Raw genomic sequence first — 17,329 nt, 5'->3', positions numbered from 1 at the left:
GCCCTCTCTCTTGTTCCCACCAAATGCACCTGAGAGGATGGTGGGATAGAGAGAAGGGCCTCTCCCGATGATCTCAATGCTCTGGGGGCTCATACAGGGAGATACGGTCCTTCAAATACCCTGGACCCAACCCATTTAGGCCTTATAGGTCAAAATCAGCACTTTAAATTGTGCCTAGAAACGGACTGGCAACCAATGGATCTGTTGCAACAAGGGAGTTGTATGCTCCCTGTAGCCAGCTCCAGTTAACAGCCTGACTATAGTTCTTTGGACCAACTGAAGTTTCTGAGCACATTTCAAAGGCATATTCACATGGAGTGCATTACACTAGTTCCAGATGGAATGTAATCAAGGCATGTACCACCATGGCCAGATCTGATTTCTCTAGGAACAGGCGCAGTTGGCACACAAGTTTTAGCTGTGCAAAAGCACTCCTGGTCACTGTCAATACCTGGGCTTCCTGGCTCTGCGTTGAATCAAAAAGTACCCCCAACTACAAACCTGAGTTTTCAGGGGGAGTGTAGTGCCATCTAACACAGGTCGAATCCCTATTCCCAGGGAACAGCTCTGACTTGTCAGGATTAACCAATTTGTTTGCCCTCATCCAGTCCATTACAGCAGCCAGACACCGGTTTAGGACAGGAACAGCTTCCTTGAAATTAGGTGGTAAGGAGTGATAGAGCTGGGTATCATCAGTGCACAGGTGACACCTTACTCCAAAACTCCGGATGACCTCTCCCAGTGGTTTCATATAGATGTTAAAAAGCATAAGGGACAGGACTGAGCCCTGAGGGACTCCACAAGCCAATGACCAAGGAATCAAACAGGAACCCCCCCAGCACCACCTTCTGAGAACACCCCTCCATGAAACAACGGAGCCACTGCAGAACAATGCCTCCAAGCCCCATCCCAGAGAAGTGACTCAGAAGGATACCATGGTTGATGGTATTGAAAGCTGCTGAGAGGTCCAGTAGAACCAACAGGGACACACTTCCCCTGTCCAGTTCCCTGTGTAGGTCATCCATCAAGGCAACCAAAGCTGTTTCTGTCCCATAGCCATGTCTGAAACCAGACTGACATGGATCTAGATAATCCGTCTCATCCAGGAACTCCTGGAGTTGAGAGGCCATCACACATTCCAACACTTTGACCAAAAATGGAAGGTTGGAGATTGGCCTGTAGTTATCTAATACAGTATGATCCAGGGAAGTTTTTTTCAAAAGAGGTCTTACCACAGTCTCTTTTAGGCATGTTGGGACCTGCCTTGCTGTAGAGAGGCATCAATCACTTCCCTTACCCACTCCACCAGTCCTACTTTGACCTGTTTAATAAGCCAGGAAGGGCAAGGATCTGGAATACATGTGGTGGCTTTCACCTCTCCAAGGATCCTGTCCACATCCTCAGGCTACACAAATTGAAAGGTATCTATAAATACTAGACAATCAGGAGCCAAGGTTACATCCACTAAACCTGTATCAACTCTGGCATCTACATCAGAGCAAATCTGAGCAATTTTATCAGCAAAATGATGGGCAAATTCTTCACAGCGAGTTTTTCCACATTGAGGTGGATCCATACATCCTAAAAACCTGCTTCAGGGACTTTCTCTCTCTCATTGGATTTTATGTTGCATAGTGTGCTGCTTTAAAGTAGGAGATCACTGATGCAGGCACTTTAAGCATCCAAACAAATAGTTAGTGCAAGAAAATCATCTTTGTAAGGTGTCTCTTCAATGCTGCTTTGACCTCCTTATTCCTCAGACTATAGATTAATGGGTTCATCATTGGGATTACAATAGTGTAGAACACAGACACTACTTTGCCTTGATTAGGAGAAGAGATGGCCCCAGGTTGTCCATACATAAAGAAAGCTGTCCCAAAAAACAGGCTTACAGCCATGATGTGTGAAGTACAAGTGGAAAAGGCTTTTCGCTTACCTTCAACAGATGGTATATTCAAAATGGTTGCCACAATATAGCCATAGGAGATTAGGACAATTGTAAATGTTACAATTATGATAAGGCCGCACACTGCTAGCAGCACAATTTCATTTACAAAAGTGTCTGAACAAGAGGCTTTCATGACAGCTGGGACATCACAAAAGAACTGGTTGATCTCTCCTGGCTCACAGTAGGACAAGCTGAATGTGAGACCTGTTTGTGTGCAACAGTTGAGGAACCCAAAGAAGTATGATACTGCTACCAAGAGTGTACAAGTCTTTTTGGACATGATGACCTTGTAAAGCAATGGGTTGCAGATGGCAACAAATCGGTCATATGCCATCACAGCTAGGAAGAAACACTCAGTGGTCCCAAAGAGAGAGAAGAAGAACATCTGTGTGGCACATCCATTGTAGGAAATGACCTTATTCCCAGTTGCAAAGGTCAGCATGGCTTTGGGGGTGATGACAGATGAGTAGCAAATATCCAGAAGGGATAAATTTTTCAGGAAGAAGTACATAGGACTGTGAAGATGGGCATCAACAGTGATGATGGCAATCATTCCAAGATTCCCCATCAAAGTAGCAGTATATAACAGTGTAAAAAGTAGAGACAATCCTAACTGTAGTCCCAGATGTCCTTCGAATCCCTCCAAGAAAAATTGTGTTACCTTGGTGTGGTTTTTCATATTGTTTTCTAGACTAAGAAGAATGTCATGGTAAGCACATGATGCTGTGTATATACATATATATTGTCTTTAGTATGGTCTATGCTAGTTCACAATCACTAGTCCTTGGATATGAGGTCCTGCTTTTTGACAAATTGCTTTTCAATAATCCACTCTTTCATCTACTCCAAATTATACCCAGTATCTGTATGTGTGGACCTCTTTTGGCCATGTGCCAAAATAATGGTTTATTATTTATTTATTTATTTGGAGTATGTAGTTATTTAAAAATGTCTAAACAGTGGAGATGGGGTCTGGCATACATAAGACAGGTACATTAAAGAGAGAGGATGTAAGGCTAAAAGCCTACAGTAGGACCCCCCCATTCCTCGTAGAGGCATTACAGACATGTTACAGTAAGACGGAAATGTAGTCCCACAAGGGCCTTGTTGCCTGATGGATGCTCTGGCCTCTTTCTCTTCTCTTCTTTTCCTTGCCTGGGGAAGGGCAGAGGAGGCCTCTCCTGGTCAAAGATGGAGGCCACGAAGAGAAGTCTCCTGAAGTGTGTGATCAGTCAGTGTGTACAACTGGGGAGTGTAGATGAGGGATGGAGAGATGAAAAAACCACCTCCCAGGTTCAAAGGAAGGGATTTTCTCTGTTGTGTGTCACACACATTCTCTTCTTTTCTGTGGAAAATTTAGCCATTTTGGGGGGATACCCACTTATTTGACAGTTTAGGGACCAGAGCACTGTGCAGTAATATTCATAATGGCACATAATGGTTCTGCTTTCAACGATTTCCACTTTTTCCAGTGCTCTGGTCCCTACCCTGTCAAATAAGTTGGGGACTACTGTATATCTACCAGAATGGCCCATTTGTTTCTCTTTGAAAAACATACATTGGTTATCCAATGTGAATTGATTCTAGTCCTGAAAGGTAGTAACAGGGGTGAGAATAATTATTGTCAAAGTTGATGTACATTTATCTCATGTTGCATAGCTTTCCACAAGCTATGTCCCACAACAGTCAGATCTGTAACTTACCTGAGTGTTTTGTTTTCTGTTACTCTATATACGCCCCTTGATAAAGTTTTCAAAGAAGTAGCCATGTTAGTCTGTTGTAGCATAAAAGAGGAAAGGGAGGGGAAGAAGAAAAAAAGAAATCAAACAGCATCTTTAACTGATTTATATTTTAGCATATTTACTGAATATCAATCCAGATCCTTATATGCAAAACAGAAGCTGCATCCACACTGCAGCAATAACCTAGTTTAACACCACTTTAATTGGGGTGCAATGGTGTCACCCCCTTAGTGTGTAACCAGGTGTGATCCACATCTCTGCATACACACACACACACACACACACACACACCATGATGCTCCTGCCTTGACCTTCAGACGTAGCCCTCCCCTGGTTTACCAGGCTGATGTTTTTTGGCAGGGTAGAGTGACAAAAGGGATGAAGTATAAACCTAGGATATCTACTTCTCAAGGGAGAAATAAGAAATGACCAGTCATTTATCTAATCTGATTTATTTATCTTATTCATTTCATTTTTAGGCTGCCTTTCTTTTAGAAAGGGACCCAAGGCTGTTCACGGATAACACTGTTTAAAAGCTTTACAATAAAAATTTAAAAACAATAAAAATCAACTTGTTAAAAAATAATAAAATTACAGAAAACAGACAAACATTAAAAACGTAATTAAAGCACACATGCACACACCATTTTAAAAGCTTTCTTAACAGCCTTAACATCATTATATACTGAAAGCATGCTTGGATAAAAATGTCTTTGTCTGCTGGTAAAAGGAAAGCAAGGAAAGCCTCCCATGGAAGGGAGTTCAAGATGGTAAGAGCAGCCACTGAGAAGGCACTCTCTCATGTCCTCACAAAGCAACCTTGTGATGGTGGCAAGACTGGAAAAAAAAAAACCCTTCCCCTGTAGATCTTACAATTTACAAGTTCATGTGAGAAGACACAGTCTTTGATTGTGGTCTTAGTCTGGGTTGTTTGTGTTGTATTGTTTTGTGCTGTTAGTGTTGTTGTGTGTTGCTTTCCTTCAAATCATTTATGACTTATGGTAACCCTAAGGTAAACCTTTGGTAACTCTAAGGCAAACCCTAATAGGGTTAAAGTAACCCTAAGGCAAACCCTAACAAGGTTTTCTTGGCAAGTTTATTCAGAGGGGGTTTGCCATTGCCTCGCTCAGAAGCTGAGAGAGTGTGACTTGCTCAAGGTTACCCACTTTATTTCATGGCCAAACATTAATTGCCCATGAACAATGATCTCAATTCAGATTATCCATTCGCTGCAAGCAAAGAAAATTCTGGCGAGAGAGAGAGAGAGAGAGAGAGAGAGAGAGAGAGAGGAAAATATGGCCACAATGAGCATGTACTGTAGAATTTAATGTACCTTACCTTACAATAAATCTGTAAAATAGTAAGTAAATAAATAAAAGAATACAGCTCTTGAAAATCTTTTTAAAATAACACACTTCAAAAACTAAAGATATGCCTTCTGCAGTCTTTGAATGAACATTAGGACAGTAGGGTTATAATAAGTCTCAAGGAAATGCATTCTACATTAGACCTATAAATTATCATGCTTGACCAGCAGAAGATAAGATTAAAAGATCAAGAAGAACTAAATAATGCAGGCTATAAGTGTAGTTAGTTTTTATACCGACAGATTAAAGAAAGGTTTAAGACTGATTATAAACTTCGTGGATTTGAGGAATGGGATGCAGAGATGAGTAATATAATTCTGGCTGAGGAGAATCATAATATAGCCAACTTCTACAAATTGCTATTAAAATATGAGCAGGAAGCCAAAACTGTTAAACATTGTATGACTAAATGGCCCCAAGATATAGGGCATATTATTCAATTGGACTGGTGGGAATATGCTTGGAAAAGAGGCTCAAAATTTACTCTGAGCTATAGTTTGAGGGAGAATTGGTATAAAATGCAATTCCACGGGTATTTAAATCCATATAAACTATCCAGGAGGTGTAAGAATACAAGTGAGTTGTGCTGGAAATGCAACAAGGAAATAGGACATTTTTACCATGTATGGTGGAATTGCGACAAGGTCAAAGGGTATTGGAAACTAATCCATGTACAGATCTGGGAGATATTAAAAGATAATATTCCCTTAGATCTCAAACCGTTTCTATTAAATATGATAATAGATAAGGAAATTAAGAAGAAATATGAAAGCATAGCATTATATATGGTGTCGGCAGCGAGAATATTGTTCGCTTCAAAATGGAAAAGGGACCATTGCCCAAAAATATCTGAATGGTATCTTAAACTGTATGAATATATGGAAATGGATAACTTAACAAAATAACTGAAAGGGGAACCCATAGACCTATTTCAAAAAACATGGAATCCTCTAATAACTTATCTAAAGGAACATAAAAAAATCTAATTACACAATTGGACTAGAGTGAACTTGGGGGTTTTCATCAGTGTAGTAAAATTAAGAGGAAATGGTTAACACACTTGACTTGATATTATAATTCTACAGAAAGCATTTGAAGATGTATTTTTAGGATTATCGCACGGTAAGAAACCATAAAGACAAGGAAGTCACTTTTAGTTATATGTTAGTTTTATGTGGTAGTTTGGTGGTAGATGTCATGCTAATGTTGTTATTGTTATCAATGTGAAGATTGATGTCTGTATGTGAATTGTATGTGTCTTGTACTCTGGGTTTTTTTGGGGGGGTTGGTCTTTTTGTTTGTATGATAATGAAAATAATAAAGATTATTTTAAAAATTATCATGCTTGGAAGTATTTCTATCAACGGAAGATGATTTAACATCAGTTTGATTTTGACAGTGTGTTAAAATAATGACATTTCTTCCTATTTGGGATGGCAAGAATTTGAGAATTAAATAAAATTGAATGTGAGAGAAAAGGTGTGAGCCTGAATAGTCATGGTTGTTCATTGCCAGTGTATTACTGGGCAAACCTCTGCTCCGATGCCCTCTCTCAGTGGAGGATTGCAGGTGTAAATGTGTGGATGATCAAAGGGGAAGCCATCCAGTGGGATGGTATCTAGGCAGCAGGCAGTCACTGGCAGTGTGTTTGTGTGGCGGTGCACCAAAAGTTTCAAGATAACAGAACATTATGGATGTACTTCATTTCAAAACATACCAGCTAAGCATCCACACAGCTGACAGCATACCTCAACAAGTTTAAAACCTCCCTTTCTCTAATTATTAACCAAGAACTTAAAATAAAGAGGTTACAATTCTCTGGATTATAATATAGACAAATTAGTCCATTTTTGTGTAATTATAGGAGAAAATCTTTTAAAATGATATCTATATCAACATTACTATGATTTTTTTTAAAGGTGGTGTAAGTCAACAAGAAGATAACTCACCTTCAGTAACTGAAGAATGGGAGAACTACTTCACGTTTCTATCCTTTAGATGGGTTTCATGAAGTCATAGCATTTGAGGTCTTATTCTCATCTGAGTTGAGATGTTTAGGAATGTTCTGAGATGTTATTCCCTCCATTCAGTGAAAGCAATGAAGACACCCAGAACTAAAAGAGCAAACCTGTCCCTATAAAAACCTTAGCTAAATGGCATTGTTTTTGAGCCTTGCAACAGTTTTCTGTCTTTTAAATAAATTGGTGCTCGCCTCAGAGCTAATCCCTAGAGTATTAGTATAAAAGATACATTTCTTAACAGTAAAGAAACCATGTGAAGTTTTTTTGCACATGCCTTCTATGTACATACAATGAATTACAAGAGAGGGATTCTTTTTAAAAATGATTTTTATATTCCAGGAATTTAAAAAACAAATAAAAGACAGCACTTTGCACAAAACCTTATTTTTTCTGCATAATACATTTTTGTGCAAAATACACTTTTCATGGAAAACCAATGGGTTTGTTTTGTTGGTTTTATTTCAGTTTTCCTAATGTGTTGGTCTTTTTGCTAAAAAAAAACACCATTGTGGTGTTTGAATATTTATTTATTCATTTTGGGGTAGCAATGCAAATCTTTTAGTATTGTTTCCTTATGTTGCAGGGGAAAATACATATTCCTGGACAGCTAGTATTTCCATATCCCATAATGTTTAAGGACATTATTCTGCAGAAAAAAACAAATGATTTTTGTGTGTGCAAATACTGATTGAGTTTTCTTCAAAAACCATATGTTTCATATTAAAAAAACTGCTTTGAGAAACATATTTTTGGTCAAAAATATAATATAAAATATAAAAAATATAATTGTCTATGTTAAAAAAATCCTATGCATTATTAAAGATAAAAACACAGTTGTTCCAGGTTTTCCCCTCATATAGGTCGAAGAGTTTCTGCAAAATAAATAAATAAATGCTGGTTGTATAGTAGACCTATGGGGCTGTATACATGAGTCAAAAGGCCTTTCCCTTTATGGTCTGGCATTGTCTTGACACAGGCCAACAGCCCCAGAAAGGGAATGGGCAGACTGGACACCATGGACATCATTAGCCTGGTTAAAAAAAATAGTGGTGAAGTTTCCCAGAAAATGCACCACGTTAGTCAGTAGTTGGCCATGCACCACCTTACCTGCAGGGCCCAGTCATTGCATGGCTAAAAGAGGGCACATAGCCACACAGGCTAGGAAACATGGCTAGAAGAGGGCACATGGCCATACAGGTGTAGCAAGGCACCCCATTTCCCCCTCATGGTCCGCAACAGGACAGTTCTTTGCTTGCAAGTAGGACTGCTACAGCATTGATGGGTATGCAGCAACAGTGGTGATGGTTCCATCACACAGTGGCAGGTGGTTGTCTGAACATCTGCCCACTGCTGTGCTGGACAAGATGAGTGCCAGGAGGGGAATGGGCCAGATCCACAGTCAGGATCAAACAGGGCTGGCTTGTTGTATCCTACCCATGCTTTCAGGGCCTTGTGATTTGTTATGTGTTGGGGATTTGTGTTTATGGTTATGAATGAATGTTGTGGCCCCAAAAAACTACTTTTCCAGCCTGGTATTTCCTTGGTATTTTCTGATATATTGCAGGTTGTGGAACTGTCAAATGATGTCTGCAGTACTCTCCTGGTCATGGGGAGCACTGGTTCAAGCAGTTGTGTTAAGACTGCCAGGGGTATCTCCTGCTTCCTGCTTCAGTGTGTCCCATAACTAGGAAGCCACTAGATTCATCATTTCTCAATGCCCCAGTCTGGAGCATGTCAGAAACACTTCAGTCTGACTGCTTCCACTATGGAAAGGTAAAGAGGGTGTGTGTTTTTTGTGGCAGGGGTGGGGGTGGCATCATATAATGATGATAATTGAGCTCTGTCATCATAGCTATACCTATGATGCAGGATTGCAGCCAGTATTTTTATACAGGAAACACCATTTCCATAAACATGAAATCTTTGTGTGTTTGAAGGGGGAGTTTTTGTATGTGCAAAAACTGGCGGTTCTCAGGGTGAAAATGTGTTACTGTCCAAAGCCATTTCCTGAAACATTTTGAGATATGTCCCTACTGAGAGAAAACTGCACAAAATTCTCACATGCGTATTATGCTTTCTGACTGAGTTGCTCATGTGCAGGATACACATTTTCCAGCCAAGAAAGAGTGGTAAATACTTTTTCCATCTCTGATGTGGAGACATCCTTTGTCCTCAATAATAATAATAATAATAATAATAATAATAATAATAATAATAATGTGTGAATATTATTTACATTCTTAAGACAAGATACCTGGAATACCACAAGTTGTCGAACACTGCATTAAAACAGAGGGCTGAATGAAATGACCATTAGATGCATTCCACTACACTGATAATCTTATTCCTCTTGATTTTTTAAATTGAAAATGCAATGGAAAATACTGTTTACATCATGTTACACAGTGCATCCCAAAATAAAATATTCATACATTTCTTCTTTATAAGATAGCCTTGCCACCCATTGTTCTCCAAATAGCCTTCTTGACCTCCTTATTTCTGAGGCAATAGATGAAAGGATTTAACATGGGTGTCAACACGGCATAGATAGCAGAGATCAACTTGTTGGAATCATAGGAGGTGATTGCCTTTGGCCTCACATATATGAAGATCATGGCCGTGTAGTAAATGATAACAACTGCAAGGTGTGAGGCACAGGTGGAGAAAGCCTTGTTGCGTCCAGTGGCTGAAGGAATACGTAGGATGGTGGCAATGATATAGATGTAGGAAAGAGCAGTCACAGACAGAGGAAGGACCAATATGATGATGGCTAGTACAAAATCTACCATCTCAGCTAGTGACATATCTGTACAGGCTAGATTAAGCACGGGTGAAATGTCACAGAAGAAATGATTGATGATGTTGGAACCACAGAAAGTTATTTGTGAAATGAAGGACACTTTGAAAACAGAGATAGTAAATCCACTAACCCATGATCCACCTGCCAGCAGAATGCAGAGCCTAGTGCTCATGATGGCTGTATAGCGCAAGGGTAAGCAAATGGCTACATAGCGATCATAGGCCATGACAGCCAGGAGAACACATTCTGTGCATGCTAGAGAAACAAAAAAGTAGAGCTGTGTCATGCATCCAGCAAAGGAGATGTGTTTGTTCTGAGTAAGGAAGTCAGAGAGCATCTTGGGGATGGTGACACTGATGTACCAGACTTCCAAGAAGGACATGTTGCACAGGAAATAATACATGGGCTTGTGAAGGTTTCTGTTCAGCCAGATGGTTATCATAATGACTATGTTTTCTGCCAGCACGAAAAGGTAGTTTATCAAGAAAACAAAGAAAAGCAAAAGCTGGAAATACATTGAAGTAGGGAAACCAACAAGGATAAACTCTGTGAGAATGGTGTGATTCCTTTTCCCCATGCCTGGTCCTGGTTTATGCAGTTTCTTCCCTGAAAGAGAAAATGAATGAATAATCTCCGTTGAATAAAATTATACATATTTATCTCAGTGGGTTCATATGGAAGAAAAGCTATGGAGAGTTCTTCTTAATAACTTAAAAGATGGCATGCATTAGGAAAAATACACTTTCTCCACATTACTGATCCAAATAATTGTTTTCTATTGCATACCATTACCTCCAAACTATTACTTCCACCTAATAGTCTGCCTTCAAAACCAAAGGCATGAGACAATACATGATGAGTCCCATTTATCCAAAATGCTTGGGACGAGAAGTTTTTTTAGATTGTGGATAAATGTGAAATTCATTTATGTTTCGGATACACCTTATACACATACCCTGAAGGTTATTTTATAAATAATATTTTGAAAATAATTTTATTGATTAAAACTTCAACTAACAAACATATATACAACAGAGTGAAATACAAAACATACTTCTAATATCATACAACATCCAACATAATACATATATATAACGTACTTCAACATATATTAAACATTTAAAATCACTTCCCTTCCCTCAAACTGAAGACATCCGATTCTTATGTACAGTTAAATTCTATTTTCCTTCATCTTGAATCGTAATATTAGTTCTAAACTCTATATTGTTAAAATACCTTTATCTTATATAAATAACTTCTACTTTTTTCCATACTCGTTTCTATATCTCCTGTATGTTACCAATATTTTTTTCTATTAGGAATGGTGGGGGATTCAAAACTGGAAAGTAAATTTGGGAAGATTATATTTTATATGATAAGCGCTGCAAGAATGATCATCGCTAAAAGATGGAAGAGTAAAGATTTGCTAATAAAGGGCTGGCACTTAAAAATATATGATATGATTGAACTAGATAAACTCACAAACCTACTGAGGGATGGAAGTGAAAAGAGATGGGAAGAGTTGAGTATCTTAAAGAACAAGTGAAGTAAGCACCAAATTAAATTTCAAAAAGAAGAAAAGAGAGTTGGAAATTAGTAATCAGTATGGAATGTAAAGGTTCAAGGTGTCTACAGCAATTTAGATTCGAAAGTAACTTGAGATAAAAGAAAATAATTGATGCCACATAAAGGAAATAATAATGTAGAGTAATATAGAGGGTACAAAAGAAGTAAAATATTTTATAAATAATATTTTAATAATTTTGTGCATGAAACAAAGTTTGTGTACACTGAAATATCAAAAAGCAAAGGTGTCACTATCTCAGCCAGCCATGAAAAAAGGTTTTGGGGTTTGGAGTATTTCAGATTTTGAAATTCTGGATAAGGGAGACTCAACCTGTACAAGTTGGTTCTGTGACAAAACATTAAAGTGTATCTTTGTTAGAAAGATAGCTCCTGTTCTGGGTACTAGCCATGTCCATTTTGAAAACGTTTCATCCTGTTCCACTCCCTTGTTTTCTATGTGTGCTTTTTTCGTACAACTGTTCCTCAACATCCTATGGCTAGTGAATATGCTCAGTATGCAAGGGGTATTTGTACGTTTTTGCCCCACATACCTACCTTGATAAATGGATTTCCTTCTCCTTCTTTTACAAACCTTTTCCCTAAGTATGCTGATACATCTTTGTTGCTCATTGTCCCTATTTTCATTATGAACCTACCCGCCTTCACTGCCTCAACTAACAACTAAATGGAATAATAATGAAAATCTAAATCATTGCTCATCTCATGGACAGTTTGCATAACTGCATTTTCTCTTGTCCATTTGGTCATTTCCTCATGTGAATGTAAGTAAAAATTAGACTATTGGTCAGCAACCTGAGAGACTGAGGTTCAAGTCCCTAATGAGAAATCTCTCTCTCTCTCTCTCTCTCTCTCAAACCTGCTTAAGGTTCACATAGGATACTTGTGAGGATAAAATAGGTGGAAGAAAGACATGTATAATGCCTCAAGGAAGAAAACAGAGGTATAAATGTAACAAATAATTACACAACATTCTTTAATTGTGACAATGTTATCCTATTATATATATATATATACATTATAAATTCTCTAAATTGCTATTTAATTGTTTAATGCTAACTGCTGGACATCAAATTCTGAGGTTTAGTCTTAATAAGTAATAGTGACAGCAGCAACACCTTGCTACATATTCAGGACATACCTATAATAGCTAACATGCAGTTTTCATGTTAGAGCTGAAAAATCAATGGTGTTTACAGATATTCTGCTGCCACACACTTGCTTCTCTAAACAAGTTTTACAATATTTAATAGAATCATGGAGGCATAGAGTTGGAATGGACCACAAGGGCCACGCAGTCTAACTCCCTGCCATGGAGGCAGACACAATGAAAGCACTGCCCAACAGATGGCCATCCAGCTTAAGATAATTCTTTTCCCCCCCCCCCCCCAATGATATATTATTAAAATATAAATATATAATGTGCTAACAAAATTACTTACAAATTACTTTTGATATTTCAAAATTTGACAAAAGAGTAACACACAAAGAAACCAATTTTCAGTTAGCTCAGTTCAAATAAATGCTTAAGATTTGAGGGAAAGCAACAAGAAATATTTTACATATAATACCTGAATGATAGAAGGACAGGAAACCTCATGGCAATAAAGCAGTCAATAAATGGACAGCAAAACAATATTTCTGTAGGCTATGGAAGGAAATGAATCCATTTATAATTATAATGCTGTGCTGTGGTACCTTTTAAATAATATGCCTCCTGTTGGCTAGACTTATATTTCTTTCATAGACATTAGAATTAGTAGGTTCTTCAAACAACCTTTGCAACTTGCATCCTTAATTATCTTTAATTTCCCATGAGCTATCCTTTAACCAGTTGACTAACCTTTTAAAGCCATGTATAAATAAGACAACTGGATTTCTCAAAAAAATAAGGCTCTGGCTATCTAGGACTTTCATTGGAACTAAGCAGCTATTTAGACAGCCACGAAGGGGTAGTATGGAGCTGATCCTTCTTCAACTAGATTGGGGAGACAGCAACCTCACACTGCAGCCCAGATCTGGCCTTTCCAGGGTGCAAAAAGGAGCCGTAAAAAGTGGCTACTTTTTGCACCCTGGAAAGGGCGCCATAGACATGTTGCCGCAGCTAGGTGGTGCTTCTTTGGCATTGTGTTGTATGGACGCAGGGCCAGAGGAGTGCCATGATGCCATGTGCCATGTGGAGTGGTGCACAGCATCATGGCACCCTGGGGGGCAGAGTTGGCCATGTGTCATGCAGACATGACACCCCAACTCTGTCCACAGGCCAACCTTTCAGGACAGTCTGTACAGGGCCTAATATTACAATGTAATGCATAATTAGTTGGGAGCATATAACGATGTAATGCATATATAACTGGGAGTAAGTCTCATTAAATTAAGTGTGAGTAGACATGCATATATGTTATCTGGAGCAAAAGCCCTACTTTGTAAATTGCTTATGTTCAGGATACAAGCCAACTGGTCAGATCTTTTCCAGAATGCTCCATTCTATACTGTTCCCTAGTTTTTCTGTTTCTTACCCGCAAACATCACATCATCGTTCTGTATCCACTAATCATATTCATCCTTCAATTATCTTTTTTCCACACATACCACTATTTGGCCTCCCCTCACCAAATACTCGTGCCCCATAGGAAACAATGGGGCACGCGAATGCGGTGGCGCGGTAGTGCAGCCATTCAACTTCTGCTTATTTTTGCAGTAGGGCAAATGATAAGCAAACCAGCAGATGGTTCATGGTGTGTGGAAAATGTGCTAGCTTCTCATCATCTGGAACAACTTTGCTGGGTGGCATCTTGAGAATAAGAAAGATAGTTGAGGGTGGTATGAGATGTTTTGTTTTTGTTTTTGCCAATTTCACAGCCACATAAAAGCCACAACAGAGTCCTCACTGATCTGTGGTCATACACACACCATGACCTACATCGGTTGCACTGTAGGTGTCATCTTGTCATTTTAATTACATGTAGATAATCTGTAAATTTGTAAACCAAAGTGAACTATGGGCTGCATGGGATTAGACTGGGTGTTTGGACATGTCTTGGTGGCCTTTTCAGCCTCACTTTTCCATAGTGATAGCAAGGTTTTTATTGAAACTTTATGTATACCACACGAAACATTTCATTATCATTTTGATCTGGGTCCTCTTCAGATCCTCTTAATCAGTCACCCAGCCCTGCAAAAAAGGGCAGGTACCACCAAAACAATCCTCACAAGGAAGAGACTGTTGGCCTCTCTCCCATAAAAAAAACCCAGATGACCCTCCATCCATCAGCAAAAAAAGTTAAAAAATGTATTGCCACATATATCAGGCCAACATTACACTGTAACAGCAATGCACGATGACAGTAATCATGATGTATCAAGTTAGGAATGTCAGGATAGTCTAGCATGGAGGTTTCAGTCTCCCAAACTCATAATCTTTGGATTCTTCAGTACCCTCTTAAGCCCCAGAAGCAAGAAGACATCTGGGCAATAAGATTAGCAGTAAACCAGTAGCTTTCCTGTTGTTTTTCTCTGGCCCATCATAAGAAACAAGCCTACAAAACTGGAGGTCAAACCTTTATGGATGATCGCAACTCCACCACTTTGGCTCTCCAGTCTAGACTGGCCCATTTGGGTGGTCAAAACTGGGACAAGCCAGAGCTAATTCAGCAGAGTTTCTGTAATAAATATCAAATCACCCCCTTCACCTATAACCAAATCATACATGCACTATTTTATTTTGGACCAACCTATAATGAAGTCTTTGATAAGAAAATAAAAAATAAACAGGTTATATTTTTATTCTTCTCTGGAGTTTACACAAGATTTTATTGAATTTAGTTCTTTCAGTGTTTGAAATGAACATCATCATCATTATTATTATTATTATTATTATTATTATTAAATTCCTCTTGAGTTGCAAGCTGCTTTCTGAGAATAAGTATTAATAGGCAGGAAATAAACCTATTGATTAATTACATATTTCAGTATTTTATTAATTGCCAAAAATCCATATTACTAATAAATGAAATTTTAAAGTCTCCATTGTTAATGCATTGAATTATTGCTATTTTTGTCACTTGAAGGAGAAGGAGGAAGAAGCAAAGGAAAAAAGGAAAGGAAGAGGAGAAAGTAATGAGGGTAGTGAGGATAATCAAACCACCGATAATAAAATTATGCTTATTTTTTCATAGCACGTCTGCTTTCTTCAGTTAAATGGAATGAGAATGGAGCAGCCCATCTCAAATTCAATGACTCTGGTAGATAAATCCTAGGCATATCTACTTAGGGGCAAATCTTAGTCAGTTCATTGGGCCTTACTCCTACGTAAGTATGTCTAAATTTGCATCTGTATTATATTTTCTAGATTGCAAAAAATACATGTTCAGTATTTAAGCTGACAATGTCCTCCTCAAGGCATCTTTTACTTCTTTATTTCTGAGGCAATATATCATCGGATTCAGAAGGGGTACTACTATGGTGTACAGGACTGACACAAGCTTATTGGAGTTGTAGGCATACATGGCTTTGGGCCGTGCATAAGTGAAGAGTGTGGTAGAATAGAAGAGTACCACCACTGTGAGATGAGAGCTGCAGGTGGAGAAGGCCTTCTTCCTTCCTTGAGCTGAAGGGATTTTCAGTACGGCTGAGATTATATAGATGTATGACATAATGACGATACAGAGTGGGACCATGATAACCATAAGAGCCAGGATAAAATCTACTAGCTCAGCCATGGAAGCATCAGTGCAGGAGATATTCAAAAGGGGTGAAATGTCACAGAAGTAGTGGTTGATCTTGTCAGTGCTACAGTATTTTAGTCTGCCAATGAAGCTGAGCTTGATTGCTGAAGTAATTAAGCCACACGTCCAGCATCCTGCTGACAGCTGAGCACAGAAAGTATTGCTCATGATAGTTAGGTAACGTAATGGGTAACATATGGCCAAATATCTGTCATATGCCATGACAGCCAGAAGAATGTATTCACTGCACACAAAAGTCACAAAGAAATATAACTGGGTCATGCAGCCTTGGAAGGAGATCCGTTTGTCTTGCATAAGAATATCTGCCAGCATCTTAGGGACAATGACTGTCACATACCAGACTTCAAGGAAGGAGAGGTTACACAGAAAAAAGTACATAGGTTTGTGCAGGTTATTGTTAATCCAAACGACTACAATGATTATGAGATTTTCCATCAGGGTCAGCAAGTAAGCAAGGAAGAACAAGACGAAAAGGAGCTTCTGAAGTTCTGCCGAAGTGCGGAATCCCAGAAGAATGAAATAGCTGACATTTGTCTGGTTGGTTTCTTCCATTCTTTGAACACAAGGTACAATCTATGACTTACAAGAACAAGAAAGAAAGAGTGTAATACAGCATCTGGTGATCAAAGATAATGTTTTCTATTTTTTATTTTACACTTTTAATGTTTGAGAATATATTTAAGACATTGATACACACACACACACACACACACACACACACACACACACATGTTCTTTGTATTTGATTTTGTTTATGTTCATTAAAAACAAAAATATAATAAATAACCATTTACCCTACTGCAATGTAATAATATGTTCCAAAGAACAAAGGAAATTCTAAATTAAGTACTAGAAAAATAATGTTGCTGTTCTGGTCATCCACACATTTCTGTGAATTCTTTCCTTGTGTCTACGCTCCACAACATCAATGAGGCTGAAACAATGGCACTGAAATCAACAAGATTTCCTCCCAATAAAACATTTCCAGTAGTCCAAAATGTTTAAATGAATTTACATTTACTGAAATCAGAGCAAGATTGTCCTAGTCCATTTCAGTATATGTGTCAGTCCTGGCTATTGCAACACTACATCTGCAAGCATTTATAAAACAAGGGGAGG

At 38.4% G+C, this 17,329-nt stretch overlaps 3 protein-coding genes across 3 annotated transcripts; all 3 read right to left on the bottom strand.

Annotated features, from left to right (window-relative positions):
* Positions 1–1,694: 1,694 nt before the first annotated feature.
* On the bottom strand, positions 1,695–4,560 carry LOC121933697 (olfactory receptor 12-like). Its single transcript, XM_042473683.1, has 2 exons — positions 4,544–4,560; positions 1,695–2,640 (listed from the first exon to the last, which is right to left on the bottom strand). Exon 2 carries the CDS (start codon positions 2,625–2,627, stop codon positions 1,695–1,697), a length of 933 nt encoding a protein of 310 aa, XP_042329617.1. The 5' UTR covers positions 2,628–2,640; positions 4,544–4,560.
* Positions 4,561–9,519: 4,959 nt separating this feature from the next.
* Positions 9,520–10,532, bottom strand: LOC121935781 (olfactory receptor 6-like). Its single transcript, XM_042477660.1, has one exon. It carries the CDS (start codon positions 10,453–10,455, stop codon positions 9,520–9,522), a length of 936 nt encoding a protein of 311 aa, XP_042333594.1. The 5' UTR covers positions 10,456–10,532.
* Positions 10,533–15,838: 5,306 nt separating this feature from the next.
* LOC121933696 (olfactory receptor 6Y1-like) lies at positions 15,839–16,762 on the bottom strand. Its single transcript, XM_042473681.1, has one exon. The coding sequence runs from the start codon at positions 16,760–16,762 to the stop codon at positions 15,839–15,841; it is 924 nt and encodes a 307-aa protein (XP_042329615.1).
* Between the last annotated feature and the right edge of the window lie 567 nt (positions 16,763–17,329).

This window comes from Sceloporus undulatus, chromosome 6, assembly GCF_019175285.1.
Source record: "Sceloporus undulatus isolate JIND9_A2432 ecotype Alabama chromosome 6, SceUnd_v1.1, whole genome shotgun sequence".
Classification (NCBI taxonomy): domain Eukaryota; kingdom Metazoa; phylum Chordata; class Lepidosauria; order Squamata; family Phrynosomatidae; genus Sceloporus; species Sceloporus undulatus.
This window is presented reverse-complemented; position numbering and strand designations above follow the sequence as displayed.

What these genes read in the sequence shown, in the direction of transcription:
- LOC121933696 (XM_042473681.1), bottom strand. Translation starts at nt 16,762, where the DNA reads ATGGAAGAAACCAACCAGACAAATGTCAGCTATTTCATTCTTCTGGGA.
- LOC121935781 (XM_042477660.1), bottom strand. Translation starts at nt 10,455, where the DNA reads ATGGGGAAAAGGAATCACACCATTCTCACAGAGTTTATCCTTGTTGGT.
- LOC121933697 (XM_042473683.1), bottom strand. Translation starts at nt 2,627, where the DNA reads ATGAAAAACCACACCAAGGTAACACAATTTTTCTTGGAGGGATTCGAA.